This window comes from Puma concolor, chromosome B2 (assembly GCF_028749965.1).
Source record: "Puma concolor isolate L17-30 chromosome B2, mPumCon1.1.hap2, whole genome shotgun sequence".
Classification (NCBI taxonomy): Eukaryota; Metazoa; Chordata; class Mammalia; order Carnivora; family Felidae; genus Puma; species Puma concolor.
In genome coordinates this window covers 36,425,080-36,442,784 of record NC_141671.1, presented here as the reverse complement: position 1 = coordinate 36,442,784, position 17,705 = coordinate 36,425,080, and the positions used below count along the sequence as shown (strand labels likewise).

Below are 17,705 nucleotides of genomic sequence, written 5' to 3'. Positions count from 1 at the left end.
AGCACACACTGGCTGACTCAAGGGAGGAGAGAGTGTTAGCCCCAGGTGACAGATGTGAAAACTGAGGACATTAAGTGACTTGCCCAAGGCCACCCAGGTAGGCAGGGAAAGGCAGCAAGATTTGACCCCAGATCTGATTTCAAACTACCACAGACCGACTCCTGAAGAAGCACAGGGAGCAGCTGGGCATGCGCGCGCGCGGGCGCGCGCGCGCGCGCGCGCGCACACACACACACACACACACACCTGCCCCCCCACCATGAACATGTACACGCACACCCCACCCTCCCCCTCAGCCTGGGTGGGTAGTGTGGGGTCAGAATCCTAGGGGCCCTGGATCGTTCTGATACCTGCATCCAGGAAATCATTTCCTCCTGGGACCTGCTCGGAAAGTGAACACGGTGTTGAGAGGAGCCCCTCCCAGTTTTCCCGCCGGGCCCATCCCCCCACCCCCTCCCCGCCTACCGCGCTTGTAGCTCCAAGGTGCGCTGCTTCCCAGACACCAAGAAGGAGTGGGGGAACTCCGCATCGGTCAGCTCCCGCACCTGCTCGGCATTGGGAGGGAGGGGATTCGCTCAGGTTTGTCAGCCCCTGCCCCCCAGACACCGCGGGGTGGATGGAGGCGGACTGTGCCCAGGGGACGGTTCAAAATCGAGGGTCGGGCATCGCAACCTTGTCCAAGGCCTCCCTACACCCGCGGAACCAAGCAAAGGCACCCGCAGCCAGGCTGCACTCTGAGAACACGGGGTGTCAAGGCTCCTGGAATTTTAGCCGCGGCTAAGTTGGCCCAGTGTGAGGTAGGAGTGACAGTTCCTCACAAAGGACTCCCCAGAAACGCAAATTGGGTCATAAATTGGGTTTGGGGACACAGCTTTTTCAAGAGCAAACCTAAAGCCTAGAACAAGACCCTCTACCCCACACAGTGAAGGAAGACATTGGTTGCCCAATTCATAGAACCCAACAGACCCCCCACTTCTACTGCCTTTCACTGTCCCCTTGTCCCAGAACCCCACAGGTCCAAGGTCATTGTGAAGGCTGCCAGTCAGACAGCGCTGACTATGTCCCGGCCACTGACCTCAGGGCTTCTCCACACCTGTTCCCTTTTTATTCGCACAACTGCTGAACCCACTGATCCACCCTAGCACTTAGCCTCTACACGCCTCTCGAGGACAGCGACAGGCAGCGAGAGTCTTGCATAGCTGAATCTGGTCAGGCCTCTAGGCTCTCTGCCAGTTTACAGGAAATATGGGGGACCGCGGGACACGTTGATGACACCACAGGGGTGCAGTCGGCAAAATCCAGACTGCAAAATGCTTCCAGGGAATGAGCTGGTTTCTTCAATTAACAAAGGAGAAAAAAGAGGAAAGGGATGTGTAATGGATTAGAAGGGATGTAAGAAACATATCACAAACGATTCAAACAGATCGGCTGTGAGAAGACATTTATGAGACAGTCAAGGAAAACCAAAGGATCTTAATATTATTAAATAATTATTATTCATTTGCCAGATGTGATAACAGTACCGTTGTCACCTTTTATGGCAAAAAAAAAAGGACAGTCCTTTCTCTTTCAGACACATACTGTGTTTATAGGTGAAATGATTATGCATCTGAGATTTGCTCTTAAATAATCCAGTGGAAAGGGGATTAGGAAGGAGACTCCTGAGGGAACAAGGCTGGTTTGGGGTTGACAACTGTTGAAACCGGGTGATGAGCGTACAGGGGTTCATTGTACTACTTTCTTGGCTCAAAAATGCCTGTAATAGGAACTTAAAGAAAATCTTCACAGCAATCTTGGGAGAGAGAGAGATGTTACACCCTCCTTTAGGAGATATGGAGATGGAGACTCAGAGAGGGCAGGAGACCTGCCTGAGCTCACACGGCATCTACAGGGTAGAATGAGGATTCAAATTCAGGTTTGGGGCCCCCAAGGGGCAAGAACATCTATTTCCACGCCACTCCCAGAGTCTTACAAGCACAGACCTCTTCCAGGCAGTGTGGAGAGAGAGAGTCACAAAGGGAAACTAAGACATAGACAAGAGCCCTAGTGTGGCAGAACTTTGTTGTTCCACTGACACTCGAGACTCTCTGCTGGCTCCCAGCCATGTGGTGGCCAGGCTTTTGCCCACTTTCAGGGTGGCCCACCGCATCCCGGAGAACAGTGACCCTGGGTACATCCTGCCCCACGTTAGGTCTCCTTCACCTTCAGGCCCACAGAATCAGTCTGTTCCCTCTAGGAGGGGCCTGATGTGGTTTGGACTCAAACTCTTGGCAATGGGGAGGCTCCGAGGATTTATACCTGGAGCAGCTGTTGGAGAGGTGTCGGAGAAAGCCCCTCCCGCAGCTGTGTGCAAGGGGACGAGGGGCCTGCCTGCTACCTGGGAAGAGAGAACGTTTCTCCCTGGGGGACAGTATCGGGAAATCTGGCAAGACTCCATGACTAATGGAGAGAGAGGGGAGGGGGGAAAAAAAAGAGAAATCTGAGGTTTGGGATCCAGAGCTAAAAAGAAATATGATGCTTTTAGTAGAAAAAGGGGAACCGAGGGGAGCTCCTGGCCTGAGACTCCAGGATCCCCTCTGCAGAGGGGCAGGATGGAAGCTTCTGGAGGCCAGTTCCCAGGCTCTGCTGTGTCCAGTGTCAACCACTCCCCAGGTCTGGGCCGGTTCAGGCCCCTGCTAACCCCTACGGTGCCTTTGTGCTAATTAGAAAAAGACACCCCTTCTTCAAAACGCTTTACTGACATCTGTTGGCAAACTGGCATAATGTTGAGGTTTCGTTGGAACAAGTCGCTTGACTGCCATCTGCCGGACAATAAGAATTGTAACTAAAGGGGCACCTGAGTGGCTCGGTCAGTTGAGCCCCAGACTCTCGATTTCGGCTCAGGTGATGATCTTGAGGTTTGTGAGATCGAGCTCTGCGCTGGCAGCGTTTGGCCTGCTTAGGATTTTCTCTCTCTCTCCATCTCTGTCCCCCCTCCCCCATCTCTCTCTCAAAAATAAATAAATAAAAACTTAGAAGTAAGAACTGTAAATAGACAATCCAGATGAGATTTGCTCATCTTAGGGGAGGCATGCTGGTGCAGTGCCCAACCTGCACAGTTGTACATGGAGACTCTGGGTATGTGTGTGCCTTTATCCCTTCCTTCTCCCCAGGCTGGCCTCGTGCAGGACAGCACAACATTAGGACCAACTCAGACCTTGGGGAGAATCAGCTGGTGAGAACTAGGCCCCCCCAATATCCAGAAGGGAGGAGGCGAGGGGGTCATAGACCGGTGGGAACCATCATGGTGATCAAAGGCCAGAACTGCCTTTAGACTTCAGACTCAGAAAATGGTTCCTGCACAGAAGTGGACAGGCGGATAGCTCTGTGCCTGCCCTGCCTGAGCCATTCAAGAGAAGGTGCTGTGTGGCCAATGGAACATCAGACACACTGTGCAGGGAACGTACTCGGTGGGACTGGTAGGCACCAGGAACCCGGCACATACTGACCCCTCAACACATTCTCTAAGGGTCTGACGCTCTCAGTCCTCTCTCCGTGTATATTCTCTTTATGACTCTGTTTCGGCCTCTCTATTTCTTGGCTTTTCTCTCTGTCAATCTCTGCCTCTCTTTTTCTATGCCTGGGTCTCTGCCAGCCCTGAGACAAGGCCGCCTGTCTCCACTTCTGTCTGTCTGTTATTCTCCTTAAACATGCCTTTCTCAGTCTCCCTCACCAAGGCTCCCAGACATACAAGCCTGCACACACACCCCGGCCTCTGGGACATTCTGAAGACTGAGGAAGGGAAGCTGGATGTCCCAGGGTGAGGGGCTGCATTCATAAAAGACCTCAGTCAACTCAGGCACGGGGAGTGGGCTGGAATGCCCACAGGCTGCCCAGGTCCCTCTACTGGCTTTCATTACCCTCTCAGGCTGCATTCATTTCCAGGCCCCTTGACTGGGCCCCAAATGCCAGGCAAGCCTAGTCGGGAGCAAGGGCAAGGCCCTCCTGCTGAGGGCTCTCTGAGGCCCAGGGGTTCTCCAGAGGACGGAGGGTCCTGGCTCAACTCCTACCTGAACCTCCCTCCTAGGACAGGTCCTGGGTGAGGACAGGGAGGTGGTGATAGGGGTAAGAGATGGAGAAATGGAAGGGTACCAGGACAGCCCGGACCTGACCTCTGCTTCTCCCAGCCCCAGCCCTCAGGACGCTCCGGGACTCAGGAGTGATCAGAGAGGAGTTGTCAAGAAGGTTCCCCCACCACTTACTCCACTATGCCTGTGATTCAGCATAAGTCTGCCCCTCTGAGTTGAAGCCTTAACAGGAGGCAGTCCAGTATGGTGATTAGGTACAGGGGCTCTGGCCGCGGCTATACCTGGTTTGATCGCTCAGACCAGGATTTGCTGTGTGACCCCCAAGCAAAATATAACCTTTCTGGGCCTCGGTTTTCTTTTCAAAGACTTTTAATTTTTTTTTAGAGCAGTCGTAGGTTCACAGCAAAATTGAGAGAAAGATACAGAGATTTCCCATATACCCCCTGCGCCCGCACACACAGAGCCTCTCCATTATCAACACCCCCACCAGAGCGGCACATGTGTTAGAATTGATGAACCTACGTTGACACAGCACTGTCACCCAAAGCCCATAGTTTCCATTAGGATTTACTCTTGGTGTAGTCCCTTCTGTGGGTTTGGACAAATATGTAGTGGCATGTATCATATTGTATCATACAAAGTAGTTTTTCACTGCCCTTAAAATCCTCTGTGCTCCACCTTCTTATCCTTTCCTTTCCACCCCTGGAAACCACTGATCTTTTGTCTTTTCCAGAATGTCACGTAGCCTTTTCAAACTGGCTTCTTTCACTTGGCAAAATGCATTTAAGTTTCTTGCACGTCTGAGAGCTTATTTCTTTTTATCACTGAATAATATTCCATTGTCTAGATGGACCATGGTTTATTCTTTAATTTTTTTTAAATGGGATTAACTACAGATATACTCACACGCAGTCTCTTACGTAGTTAATTCATTGGTAGGGATTCACCGAAAACGATCTAAAGGTCCCTCAGCGGTGGGTTGGCTGAACCAACAAATTCCAGTACTTTCCACACACTGGGATACTCTGTGGCTACACGGAGGGTGAGGAAGCTGGTATCTTAACTCACGTGCAGCAATCACCAGAGTTAGCAGTTAGTTAAAAAAGCAAAGTGCAGGGGACGCCTGGGTGGCTCAGTCGGTTGGGCGTCCGACTTCGGCTCAGGTCACGATCTCTCGGTCAGTGAGTTCGAGCCCCGCGTCGGGCTCTGTGCCGACAGCTCAGAGCCCGGAGTCTGCTTTGGATTCTGTCTCCCTCTCTCTCTGCCCCTACCCCTCCCCTGCTCATGCTCCGTTCTCTCTGTCTCTTAAAAATGAACAAATGTTAAAAAAAAAAAAAAAAAAAAAGCGAAGTGCAGGACGGTGTCTACGAAAAACAGTTTCACTGGTTATGCGAAACAAAAGTGAAAAAGCAGTAATAAACATGTTATTAGTTTGTGTAGGTAACAACTGCCTCTGGGAGGCCTCATAAGAAGCAAAGGCTATCTAGGGGCGCCTGGGCGGCTCAGTCGGTTAAGCGTCCGACTCTTGATTTCTGCTCGGGTCATGATCTCATGGTTCCAGAGATAGAGCCCCGTGTCAGGCTGTGTGCTGACAGCATAGAGCCTGCTTAGGATTCTCTCTCCCTCTCTCTCCCCCTCCCCCACTCGTGCCCACACACACTCTCCCTCTCCCAATAAATAAACATTAAAACATTTTTATATAAAATTTTTAGATTAAAAAAAGAAGGAAAGACTGTCTCTAGGAAGGGGGACTAGAGGATGGAGTGGGGAGGAGACTTTTCACTGTATATATTTTTTATATTTGATTTTGGAATATGTATTATCTTTTTAAAAAAATTTTTTTTAATGTTTATTTTATTGTTGAGAGAAAGAGACAGCATGAGTAGGGGAGGGGCAGAGAGAGAGGGAGGCACAGAATCTGAAGCAGGCTCCAGGCTCCGACCTGTCAGCACAGAGCCCGACACGGGGCTCGAACTCATGAGCTGTGAGATCACGACCTGAGCTGAAATCGGACACTCAACTGAGTGAGCCACCCAGATACCCCTGTATTATCTTTTTAAAAAAAAAAATTTTAACGATCTTTTTTTTTTTGAGATGGGGGGAGGAGCAGAGGGAAAGGGAGAGAGAAAAGCTCAAGCAGGCTCCATGCCCAGGGCTGAGCCCGACACGGAGTCCGGCACTTAACCAACTGAGCCACCCGGGGGCCCCTGGAATGTGTGTTATCTATATTTTTAAGTAACAAAAGTGTGATTTTTAAAAGGAAAAATCAAAATTGCAAGGGAAAATAACAGTCCCTACACTGCAGGGATCCCGGGAGAATCTGATGGGATGATGCAGCGCCCAATCCATGGGGCAATGTTATGGGCTGCCCTCCTCGCTCATTTGTGGCCACCTCTGGATGGGGACATGACACGATCCAGCAGCTGAGCTGACAGTGTAGACCCTTACAACTCCAAATCTGGCCTGCGGACCTGCAGCAGAAGCATCACCCGGGGGTGATGCTGAATCTTGGGCCCTGCCCCAGACCTACTAAATCCGGACCTGCATTTTAACAACACTCCCAGGGGACTCATGCATGTATTAAAGTTTTCAAAGCACTGTTGTAGAGGGTAGGGAAAGCAGAGCGAGGCCAGGACGGGGTGGGGGGCACTGCCCCAAAGAGTGGGCCAGGCCTACGGGAGCCCACAGGGGAGACCTCCAACCCCAAACTTTTCCACCTCCACGGTGGCCCAGGACCTACCAGATTAGGGTTCCTGGGTTGAGAACACAGCGTGGTCCCTCCTGCTACTCCCCATACTCAATCCACCTCTGGGATGAAGCCTGACGGTGGTTGGGGTGCCTCTCACTCACCTTCATCCCGGCCACGTCGATGCGGGTCCTCACCTGGAAGTGGGCGCCCACCTGGATGACCTTGGGCACACAGTACAGCAGCATGTTGTTGAACTGCAGGAGACACAAACGGTGAGCGCGTGCGCAGTGGCGGGGCAGGAAGGGTGGTAGGGCAGGGCTTCCCTGGGGGTGGGCGGGGCACCACTGTGTCTCCCTCTCCTCTCGCCACACTCTGGGCTACTCACGGGAGTCACAGGTGTGATGATGAAGGGGTGGTCTGGCCCCTAATCCACCTAGGACTGTCACTGAAGGGCCGCCATATCTGTGGGCATCAAACTCACAAGGACTTTCTAATGGAGGCTCAGGGTGGCGAGGGCTCCCTCCTCCAGACCTCCGGGCAGGGCCAGTTTCCAGATTTCCAGGAGACCCCCTGGCTTCTTCAGTGCAAATCTGGGCAGTTCTTAACAGTAACCTAATTCCTTCCTGCTACGCATTCCCTAGAGCACAGATTAACACCTCAGAGTTGGGAGCCAAACAGTCTGGGTTCAAAATCTGACTCTGTTGCTTCCCAGGGCCTGTCTGGGAAACCCCTCAGTCGGAAATCCCTGAGGCCTAGAGGCAGCAAGGGACCTGTCCCAAATCACCTGGATGCCAAATCAGGGAAGGACAGAGAGGCGGGCTCTTCCCTGTTTCTCCTGAGGTGCCGGTAGACACCAGGCAGGCAGGACCTGGGGCAGTGTGGCCCCCGGACTTCCCTCCCCATGCGGGATGGGCCCCCCACCATCCCCTACCAAGAAAAGGTAGCGCTCCATGGGGTCGCTGCGGCGAAAGGAGATCTTGAGGACAGGGCCTTCACGGAGCAACGTGTTGGAGGGGTCTACTATGTCATCCTCGAGGCCCAGGCGCTGGTACACTTCCCACAGGTCCTGTAGCCGCTCCTGGGACAGGGGGTGCACCCTCAGCCAAAGCCGGGCAGGGCCCACCTGCTTCTGGAAGGTTTGCCTTGTGTGGACAGGGACGGGATGTGAAGGGGAGGACAGCAGAGGGCCAGGTGTCATGGGGTAGGATCAGGGGATGAGCAGATAGAGACCTGGGTGGGCTGGGGGAGGCTGAGAGCTGCAGGAAGGAGGTACAGGGCCCCCGCAGAGGCCTGCGGTACAGGGCCCCACGCCCACCCCCGCCCACGAGGGCTGGCAGCTCACCATCTCAGTGATGGCTGAGTTGGAGTGCTGAGCGGCTGAGAAGATCATGTCGAGCGCTTCTGAAGGGGGACGCAGGGCCAGCGTTATCTCCTGAAAATCTGGGGCTGGGGGCTGAGGCAGGAAGTCCTTGAGGCTTAACAAAGTGGCCTAGGGGGACTGCCATGAGTAACCATAGGAGCAGCCTTGACTGTGTAGCCTGGCACATGAGATGTTTGGATCATGGGGGCCATTTCCCACCCAGAGTGGAGAGAGTGGACGCCACTGAAGACAGGGCTTAGGCGTCTGTGACTCTCACTGCTGGCCAAACCAAGCCAGACCCAGAGGGTGCTTTGGAAAGACCATGGGTTTTGGCATAATACAGGCATAGCTTCAGATGCCACCCCTGGGGGCGCCTGGGTGGCTCAGTCGGTTGAGCGTCCAACTTTGGCTCAGGTCATGATCTCACGGTTTGTGGGTTTGGGCCCCGCGTTGTGCTCTGTGCTGGTGGCTTGGAGCCTGGAGCCTGCTTTGGATTCTGTGTCTTGCTCTCTCTCTCTCTGCCCCACCCCTGCTTGTGCTCTTTCTCTCTCTGTCTCAAAAATAAATAAAAAACATTAAAAAAATTAAAAAAAAATGCCACCCCTGCCCCTTTCTGGCTGTGTGACCTTGGGCAAGTCACTTGATCTCTCTTGGCCTGATGTCTACCAAAAAAAGGTTAATGGTAGAGATAATGTCTAAGAAGTGCCTGATAGCTGATAGTCATTCCAAGCATGTTAGCAGGTGTTCAATAAATAAATGGGAGTCGCTCAGGCCTCCCCAGCTCCCTGGATTTCTGGGGGGGACGGGTGTCCTCACTCTGAGCATCTGCCCGGTCTGGGGCCTGGGCTGGCAGCTTCTGGATGTATTCCTTGAGCAGCAGCTCGTAGCGTGGGATTCTCTGCACAGGTTCCAGCATGTGGTGCTGCAGAGTCAGGCTGCCGGAGGCCTCGCTGCTCTTGGGGAAGAGATGGGGAGAGGAAGAGTGGAGGCGAGAACAGGGGTGGGGGGCAGGCTGCCCCAAGGGCCACGAGCGTGGGCAGGGCCGACTAATGCCGGAGCGTGTGCAAACAGCTGAGCCTGGAGGTGGCCAGAGTCACTCAGGGAGACTGAGCCCGTGCACACTGGGGGATGGCAATGCAGGCTCTGTCCCGCCCCTCACCCAACCTCACCTGGATGCGGGTGATCACCTCCTGGAAGGGTGCAGACTTGTCAGTCCAGGTGGCCAGAAGCTCGGCGGCTCGCTCAAAGTTCTTGACATACTCACTGTACATCTTCAGGAACGGGGCCAGTTTCTGGATCACGTCGCCGATGCGGGGGGTGGCTGTCCTGCAAGAGGGCCACCTAGGTACTGCCTTCAGCCTGAGGACCTCCTCCCTTGACTTCAGGCAGGGTCAGGTTAGGCCAGGCTCTCTGAACTCCCCGTAACAGTCTTTCCACTGCACCTCTGGGTGTAGGCATTCGCCCAAACATGTACGGTCCAACCTCCCTTAGACCTTGAGCCCTGGAGGGCAGATGCTATTCTCTTTCACCCCAAAGACCTAGCATAGTGTTGGGCCCACAACACGTATCCAGTAACCACTCAAGGCCCCCGACGTGACAGCAGCGAGGGCCACGTGCTAAGCACTGCTCAAAACATGCCACATGTCTCATCTCATTTAACTCTGCAAGAGATGGTCACTGGTCCATCTTAGAGATGAGGAAATTGAGGCTCAGGAGATAAGAACGGATCCAGGGTCATCCTGTGGTAAGGCCCGAAGGTCAGCCCAGGGACCGTTACAGCAGAGCAGTGAGGGGCCGCGATCTGGAGCTGGCCTCCCTGAGTTTGATTCCTAACTGTTCCATTTACTCTAGCTGTGTGTTCTTGGACAGGCCACCTACCCTCACTGTCCCTTCCTTTTCCCACTGGAAAAAAATGGGAATGATGCTAGGCATAGGGTTGTCTTTAAAAACAAAAAAACCCCACAGGGGCTCCTAGGTGGCTCAGTAGGTTAAGCGTCTGACTTTGGCTCAGATCATGATCTCGCGGTTTGTGGATTTGGGCCCCGCATTGGGCTCTGTGCTGACAGCTCAGAGCCTGGAGCCTGCTTCGGATTCTGGGTCTCTCTCTCTCTCTCCCTCTCAAAAATAAAATAAACATTTAAAAAAATTAAAATAAAAAAAAAACACCACACCCAAACCAACATTTTATTGTGAAAAAAAAAAAAAAAAAAACCTCAAGCAACCATAAACTAAAAAGAACATAATAATGAACCTCTATGTATCCATCACTGGATTTAACAGTTACGGACATTCCTCTCTGCTGAAGAATTTTAAAAGACATGCCGGACGTCATGGCATTGCTTCGGCAAAATGTATACAGCGAGTAGTTTCATCACCAAACGCTACAATGGTCACCTCTGAAAACGAAGACAGTTTCTTGCGTAACCATGATCACGTAGTGGGCTGATTTGCAAATTAGAGGAGTAATAGTAACATTAATAGGTGTGAAGCCCAAGGCCGGGCATGTAGGAAGCCCTCAGTCAGCGAGGGCTATTTCCACTGCCTCCTAAGTCACTCAGCCTAGCAAGGACCTGATCTATCCCCTTCCCCAGAACACACACACACACATAGCCCCTCAGCACTCATCTGTCCAAGCCCCTTACTCTGAGGACAGACACAGACCGAGCCCAGAGGAGGAGACTGCTATGGCCACGCAGCAAGGCCAAACCTCGTGCCCCGGGGGCTGCACCCTGACCTGGCTGGGGCAGCGGTCAGGGGGCCTCAGGGCTCCGTGGGGGACCTCACCAGTCGTCCAGCCGCCACTGCAGCTCCGGGAGGAAGAACTGCGCGTGGAACTGGTAGATGGAGGAGATGTTGGAGAAGATGAGCCTCACCACGTCCTCGGGGAAGGCCTTGCTGCTGCGGGCCTCCCTCAGCAGCTCCTGGAAGAACACCTGGAACGGCCCCTGCGGTCACTGGGCCTGTGGCAGAGAAGAGCCACCCACACAGCAGCCCAGGGGGAGACAAGCACAGCCCAGGGGCTTTAGCCCCCCCCCCACCCCCACCTAGGTTACTGAATGCTTTCACCTCTTCAGTCTCCCATCATCCTCGAAACAACCTCAGGAAGAGATAGGGAGGGTTGTATTCTGGCCATTTTACAGATGGGCAAATGAAGGCCTCCAGACTCAGACACACTTGGTCAGAGAGGCTGGCAGCTGGTGAGTGTCAGAGATGGGTCCATCTTGCATCTGTCAAGGTCTTGAACTTCGCCACGCTAAAGATCCTGCTCCTGGGGCGCCTGGGTGGCTCAGTCAGTCGAGCGTCTGACTCTTGACTTCAGCTGAGGTCACGGTCTCACGGTTCGTGAGCTTGAGCCCCACATCCGGCTCTGTGCTGATAGCACGGAGCCTGCCTGGGATCCTTTCTCCTCCCCCCTCTTTCTACCCCTCCCCCCCTTGCACTCTCTCTCTCTCAAAATAAGTTTAAAAAAAGTAAAAAAAGTAAAAAAAATAAATAAATAAATAACGGTGAGGGTGTCGAGCATTGGGGTGACAGATGAGGCATGGGGACTGGAAGGATGTGTGCACTCTGCTACACGTGAGGCCAGCCCCAGCGCTGGGGGTGAAATGGCAAGTGGCATTAATGCTACTTCCTGATTTGTGCCCTAAGTTTGGCCAACGGGGACTGAACGCCCTAGAATCAAATCCCAGACCCTACCTCTCAGCTCTGGTGAGGTGTACAGAAGGCAGAGCAGGGGCGGGGTGAGGAGACCTGGGTGCTGGGGCTCAGGGCAGGACGAGGTGGTATTCTGGCCACTGACCTGGTCTAGCAGATGGAGGCGTGCCACATAGGCCTTCTCTGTCTCCAGTAGTTCCTGGACGATTCTCTTTTCCTCTGGCATCTGTGGGGGAGGGGGGGCCGGGGGGGGGGGGCGGTTGAACAGGAGGAGAAGGAGAGACACAGTTTTTGGTCTCCTCTGTTGGGGACCCCAATGTAGTCTCCAAAGATGCCCCAGTGAGCGCCCACCTCCCGACACTCATGGCCTCCCACAATGCATCTGGGCCGGCGCTGGGGTCGCTTTAACAAAGGATGGGGCAGGAGTGAGGTTGGGTCTAAGGCTTAAGAGGCCTGGAAGCTTCTTGGGAGCCATGAACCACCACTTCTGGAGGTCTGGCTGATAGAGAGGCCACGTTGAGGCCCAGAGACTACATAGAGAGAGCCAAAGGCCCAGCAATGCCAGCACCGCAGCTGAATCCAGCCTTCCACTGTCCCTGCCCAGGCACCAGGCTTGAGAGTTGAGCTATCTTGGGCATTCCAGCCCCGGCCACCATCAGACCGCAGCCACGTGAGAGACCCTCTTATGGACTGAATTGTGCTCCCCTCCCTAAATCCATATGTTGAAGCCATAACTGCTAATATGACTGTATTTGGAGATAAGGCCTTTGAGGAGATAATCATGGTTAAATAAAGTCATAAGGGTGAGGTCCTAATCCAATTGGATTAGGTGTCCTTATAAGAGGAGGGACAGACACTAGGAGACTATGTGCATGAGGACACAGTGAGAAGATGGCCGTCTATAAGCCAAGGCGAGAGGCTTTGCCAGAAACCAACCCTGTCAGCACCTTGGTTTGGGACTTCCGGTCTCCAGAATCGCAAGGAAATATATTTCTGTTAAGTCACCCAGTCTGTGGTATTTTGTCGGCCCAACCTGACTAAGACAAACCCCAAGTGAGACCAATAGAAAAACCATCCATATGTTCTGGTCAATCCACAAAACTGTGAGAAATAATAAATCGTATTCGGCCACCACATTTTGGGGTGCTTGTTACGCAGCAACTGGTAACCGCAACATACTACTGTGATCGCCATTCCCATTTTATAAATGAGGAAACAGGCACAAAGAAGCTACAGTGCTTTGCCCAAGGTCACACAGGAAGCAGAAGAGCTGGGGTGTGATCACTGGCAGTCTGGCTCCCGGGGGACACAGTACCACGCAGCCTAGCCCTTGAACTCCACAGACAAGGAAGCTGAAATGCAGAAAAGGGAGGTGACCTGTCCAGGATCAGTCTAAGGGTAGGATCAGCACTAATCTCTATCTCTAGTTGGGGATTATTGCCTCTTGTGGTGGGTAAACTGAGGCCACTCCAGGGAAGGATGCCAGGTTCACACAAGCTGTGTGGCCTTGGACAAGTTTTTAAGCTGTCTGAGTTTTATGGGGCTATTTGTTTTTTTCTTTTAGGGACAGAGAGTTGGGAGGGGGGTAGAGAGAGAGAGAATCTTAAGCAGGCTCTACTATGCTCAGCTTGGAGCCCAATGCAGGGCTCGATCCCACGACGCTGGGACATGACCTGAGCCAAAGTCAAGAATTGGATGCTCATCTGACTGAGCCACCCAGGCACCCCTAAGCCATCTGAGTTTCAATGTCTTTGCCTAAAAAACTCCTACAGTGAAGGGAATGTGAAACAATGGAACAATGGGGTGAACTGTAGGCATGTAATCAAAGGCTGTTAAGGGAGTAGAATCCAGCTTTCAACTGATTTCTGGTGACATAAGACCCTGCTTGGAGGGGTGCCTGGGTGGCGCAGTCGGTTAAGCGTCCGACTTCAGCCAGGTCACGATCTCGCGGTCCGTGGGTTCGAGCCCCGCGTCAGGCTCTGGGCTGATGGCTCAGAGCCTGGAGCCTGTTTCCGATTCTGTGTCTCCCTCTCTCTCTGCCCCTCCCCCGTTCATGCTCTGTCTCTCTCTGTCCCAAAAATAAATAAACGTTGAAAAAAAAAATTTAAAAAAAAAAAAAAAAAAAAGACCCTGCTTGGAGAAGTGCTGGTTTGGGCTGGGAGAGAATTTGCAGGGAAGTCCGTGGAGGGGTCCCCCAGCTCCCCACATCCGCTCCAGACCTCAGGCACCTGCGTCCCTGGCCCAGGGTGGATCTCGGGCTGGCAAGATTTCCTCCAGGCTCCACTGGACAGCTTGTTCTTCAGGGAGTTCAGGTACCTCCTGCTGACTGTCCTGGGCTCAGACCCCAGGCTCTCCCCAACGTGGGACTCCTTCCATGGTTCTGCAGACGGGGTAAGGCTGTACCCGGGGAGGTGACGTTCAGCCTCCAGTTTGGAGACTTTGATTGCTGCTCCTGGAGTCCTGAAATGAACAGAACAGATCTGAGAGTTTCCTGTCTGCAAAGTAGGAAGAAGACTAGCACTTCCCTGGTCAGGGATTTAGGAGTGATCAGTGCACATCACAGGTGTGAAGAGGCCCCTGAGTGCCTGGCACTCAGGAGGAGTTTGCTAAGTAAAACATCCACTTCCTTTCCAACATCTTCTTGGAGGGAACTCCAGTTTTCAAAATGAGTCAGCGTAGACTTGTTTTGTTTTCTGGGAAACTACATACTTCCCTGTTTAAAATGCCAGGAGGAACCCCTCTTTCTGCATATAGTGTTTTTTAGGTGGCCACAGGTCACCCTCACTTGTACACCTCATGTCTGTTTTAATGTTAAGTCTCTGCAGCAGGAAAGGCCCTAAAATCTTAGGAGAGAAGGAGGGAGCCATGGAACACTCTAAAGGGAGGGCAGGACTGCTAAAGCTGGGACTTTGCAATGGGAGCCGTGCCTTCCACACCTCTAGTGGGTGGGTGGAGGGTGGGGGGAAGCCAGTCTGGCAGCAATTCCCTGTTCCTCCCGGGATGGGCCTTTGAAGGGTATCTTTGAGTGCAGGGTCTACAGACCAGCTAAAGTATTTAGTAACCTTCACTGAGTTATAGCCCACGGTTTGGGTTGTGCTCATTCCCTTTAGTATGGAAAGGCTTGCGATGAGACAGCTAGTCTGGGCAATGGAGGACCAGACAGGTACAGAATCTCCAAAACTCTGAGACAGGTTTTCATTACCCCAGCTTTGCAGCTAAGGAAACTGAGGTACAGAGAGTAACTTGCAGCATAAGTAACTTGCAGCGAAGGGGTGGCAAAGGTGGAGTTCAGATCAGGCATCTGATCCCTAAACTGCCCCTCCCCTTCTGGGTCGAGAAGAAACAGGTCCAGCGGGTCAACATGTCTGCCCCAAGTCACTCAGCTAGCTGGTGGCAGAGAGGATTGGAACCCGGTCCCCAGTGGCTCCTCATGGGCTCCTCCACCCTTCTCTGGCACCTCAGTGCCTGGTTCCTCAACCCGCGGAAACAGCTGGGCCTCAGGCTTTCTGTTCTACATTTGGTTTCAGCTTTTGCATTTCCCTTGCATTTCAGCACTTGCATTTCCCTCCAAGTGCGCCAGGCCAGCTTCTGTTTCCTCTTCCCCCCTCAGTTTCAGATCAGCTAGGGGGCTGGAAGACCTCACAAGAAAGCCAAAGCCAAGGCTGCTGGCACAAGGCCTCTCACATGATAAGAGGTGACTCTCACCCTGCAGACAAGGCCTCCTCTGACCCCATTCTGGTCTGAGGGCTGCCTCCTCTTGCCTGGTGTGGCCTGGGCACCACACACCTGCTGAGGATCTCCACTGAGCATGCCTGGCATGTTGAGTGAGGTGGTGCTCTCTCCCCACACAGAAGGGAGCAGGGGGTGGGGGTGGGGGTCCAGGAAGGCGGTGCCTGGAGCTGTCCTTGGTGCTGAACAGAACGTGCTTGGCAAAGGACTCTGGGAGAGTCAGGGTAAGGTCCCTGGCTCAGGAAGCTGAATTGCTCTTCTAGGTCCACATCTATGCCACATCCACCTAGAAGGCCACAGAAGTCTTCATCTGCTCTGAGTGCCCTCAGCACTCAGAATCTAGGCTTCACTCAGGATATCTATTGTCTATGACTTGGCATCATAGTAATTTCATGAGCTTGGCATCCAAAGACGAAAATCATCCCAGCAGGGATCAGTCTTTCGGCTCCTGTGTCTGCTACAGTTTCTGTGTGATGCTGTGTTGTACCAACCACGCCCCCTGCAGGACTGAGGAGCTCTTCTCCCCAGTTGTTGGTGGTATGGTGGCCGACTGGGAATTGCCCTCCCTGGAAGACAACTGCCTCATCTCAGGTCAAGTCCACATCCAATGACTAGCCCATGTGGAGGTATAAAGACCCATCCCTTTGCCTCAGTTAGAACGACTTGAGGGACATCTCAGCTTCAGAGCAACTTGGGACAGCCTGAGGCCTCTATTTCAAGTGCACACAGTTCAACTTCTCCCTATGCTGTATCCCTCGCCCCAACAGGTGTTATTCCCAAAACTATCCCCAGAAGCAAATTTCTATCTTAGAGTCTATTTCCAGAGGGACCTACAACAGTCCCTCGCACAGTCCTGGGCTTAAGGAATGCCGGCAGAGTAGACTAATGTCACACACAGACACACTCACAGACACACACACCATCACCACCACCGCTGCCAGGGCCTCCAATGACCTCCACACATCTGGCCCAGTTTTTTTTTTTTTTTTTCCTTCAAATGGAAGCCCCTACCCGTGAACTTAAAGCTTTTTAAGCCCCCTTGCCTCTCTGTGCACCCATTGTCTCATCTATAAGATGGGAATAGAAACAGAACTACTCTCAGGAGGCTGTTAGATAATTAAATGAATTAAGTAACAAAAATCACATAGAAAAATGCCCCAAAGGTAGGCTGATGATACATCTTGGTTTGCCTGATACAGGCTCAGCTTTTCCTATTGCCCTCTCCCTTCTGCCAAAAAAATTGAATGGCATCCACTTTCAGTTTTAATTGTACCCTGAGTTGAATGATAAATTATATGGTTGTCCTACTTATAAGGAGTAAGTGCTTGATAAGTATTAGCTAGTATTTCCAATGGGTGGAGTCCTGCAGTCCAAACACTGTTTGGTCCGCCCACGCTCGCTCGCTCATAACTACACACATCTGGACTCTCCCCAACATATCAATATACGCACTCTTGGGGTGGCTCAGTTGGATAAGCATTCGACTCTTGGTTTCGGCTCAGATCATGATCTCACAGTTCGTGAGATCAAGCCCCAGGTCAGTCTTGGTGCTCACAGCACAGAGCCTGCTTGGGATTCTCTCTGTCTCTCTATTTCTGCCCCTACCCCATTTGCATGCACGTCTCTCTCTCTGTCTCAAAATAAGTAAATAAACATTTAAAAATATACACACACACTCTCACTTCTGCCCAGTTCCTGGTGCCCAATGACACTGCCTGATGCTGTGATAAACCCAGGCACTGCCCAGACAGGAGGAGGTGTCCAGGAAGGGCCCAGAGAGAGAACTGCTTGCTGTGAGGCCCCAGGGCAGTCCTGGCCCTGATCCTCAGCCTGAAGACTGGCAGAACATGTGCTCCAGGGCCTGGCAGTGGGCAGAGGGGGGCCCAGGGTGGGCAGAGGAGCTAAAGGGAGGCCACCAGTCCGCCCTGGTGACCCTTCCCACCCCCCTCCACCCCATACCTGCTGTTCTCAAACACAGTCACCAGACTGGACACAGATGCCAGCTTCTCCTTACTCTCTTGCTCCATTCTGCAGACCTCCAGGGTGGTCCTCAACTACCCCTGAAGCAGAGAAGGTGGCCTCCAACGGCACCCTCAGCCACCCCCACCCGGGGTCACAGATGGGCTAAGGCATCCCGGAATGTGCTCCAGAGGGCTCAGGAGGCCTGCTCCCAGCTTCAGAGTAAGAAGGAGGAAGTGGTCCCAGA

General features: G+C 52.9%; 1 protein-coding gene across 3 annotated transcripts in view; it reads right to left on the bottom strand.

Moving 5' to 3' along the window:
- Nucleotides 1–17,705, bottom strand: part of FGD2 (FYVE, RhoGEF and PH domain containing 2) — a 30,012-nt gene extending 12,307 nt beyond the window's left edge. For all 3 annotated transcript variants that reach the window (XM_086706729.1, XM_086706727.1, XM_086706728.1), the window contains exons 1-11: nucleotides 17,459–17,705; nucleotides 13,999–14,230; nucleotides 11,916–11,996; nucleotides 10,901–11,049; nucleotides 9,286–9,442; nucleotides 8,933–9,071; nucleotides 8,099–8,157; nucleotides 7,688–7,834; nucleotides 6,918–7,010; nucleotides 466–545; nucleotides 351–381 (exon numbers count right to left, since the gene is read on the bottom strand). In XM_086706729.1, coding sequence (XP_086562855.1) covers nucleotides 351–381; nucleotides 466–545; nucleotides 6,918–7,010; nucleotides 7,688–7,834; nucleotides 8,099–8,157; nucleotides 8,933–9,071; nucleotides 9,286–9,442; nucleotides 10,901–11,049; nucleotides 11,916–11,996; nucleotides 13,999–14,230; nucleotides 17,459–17,526 — 1,236 coding nt within the window. In that variant the 5' untranslated portion in view covers nucleotides 17,527–17,705. The remainder of the gene's footprint in view (nucleotides 1–350; nucleotides 382–465; nucleotides 546–6,917; nucleotides 7,011–7,687; nucleotides 7,835–8,098; nucleotides 8,158–8,932; nucleotides 9,072–9,285; nucleotides 9,443–10,900; nucleotides 11,050–11,915; nucleotides 11,997–13,998; nucleotides 14,231–17,458) is intronic.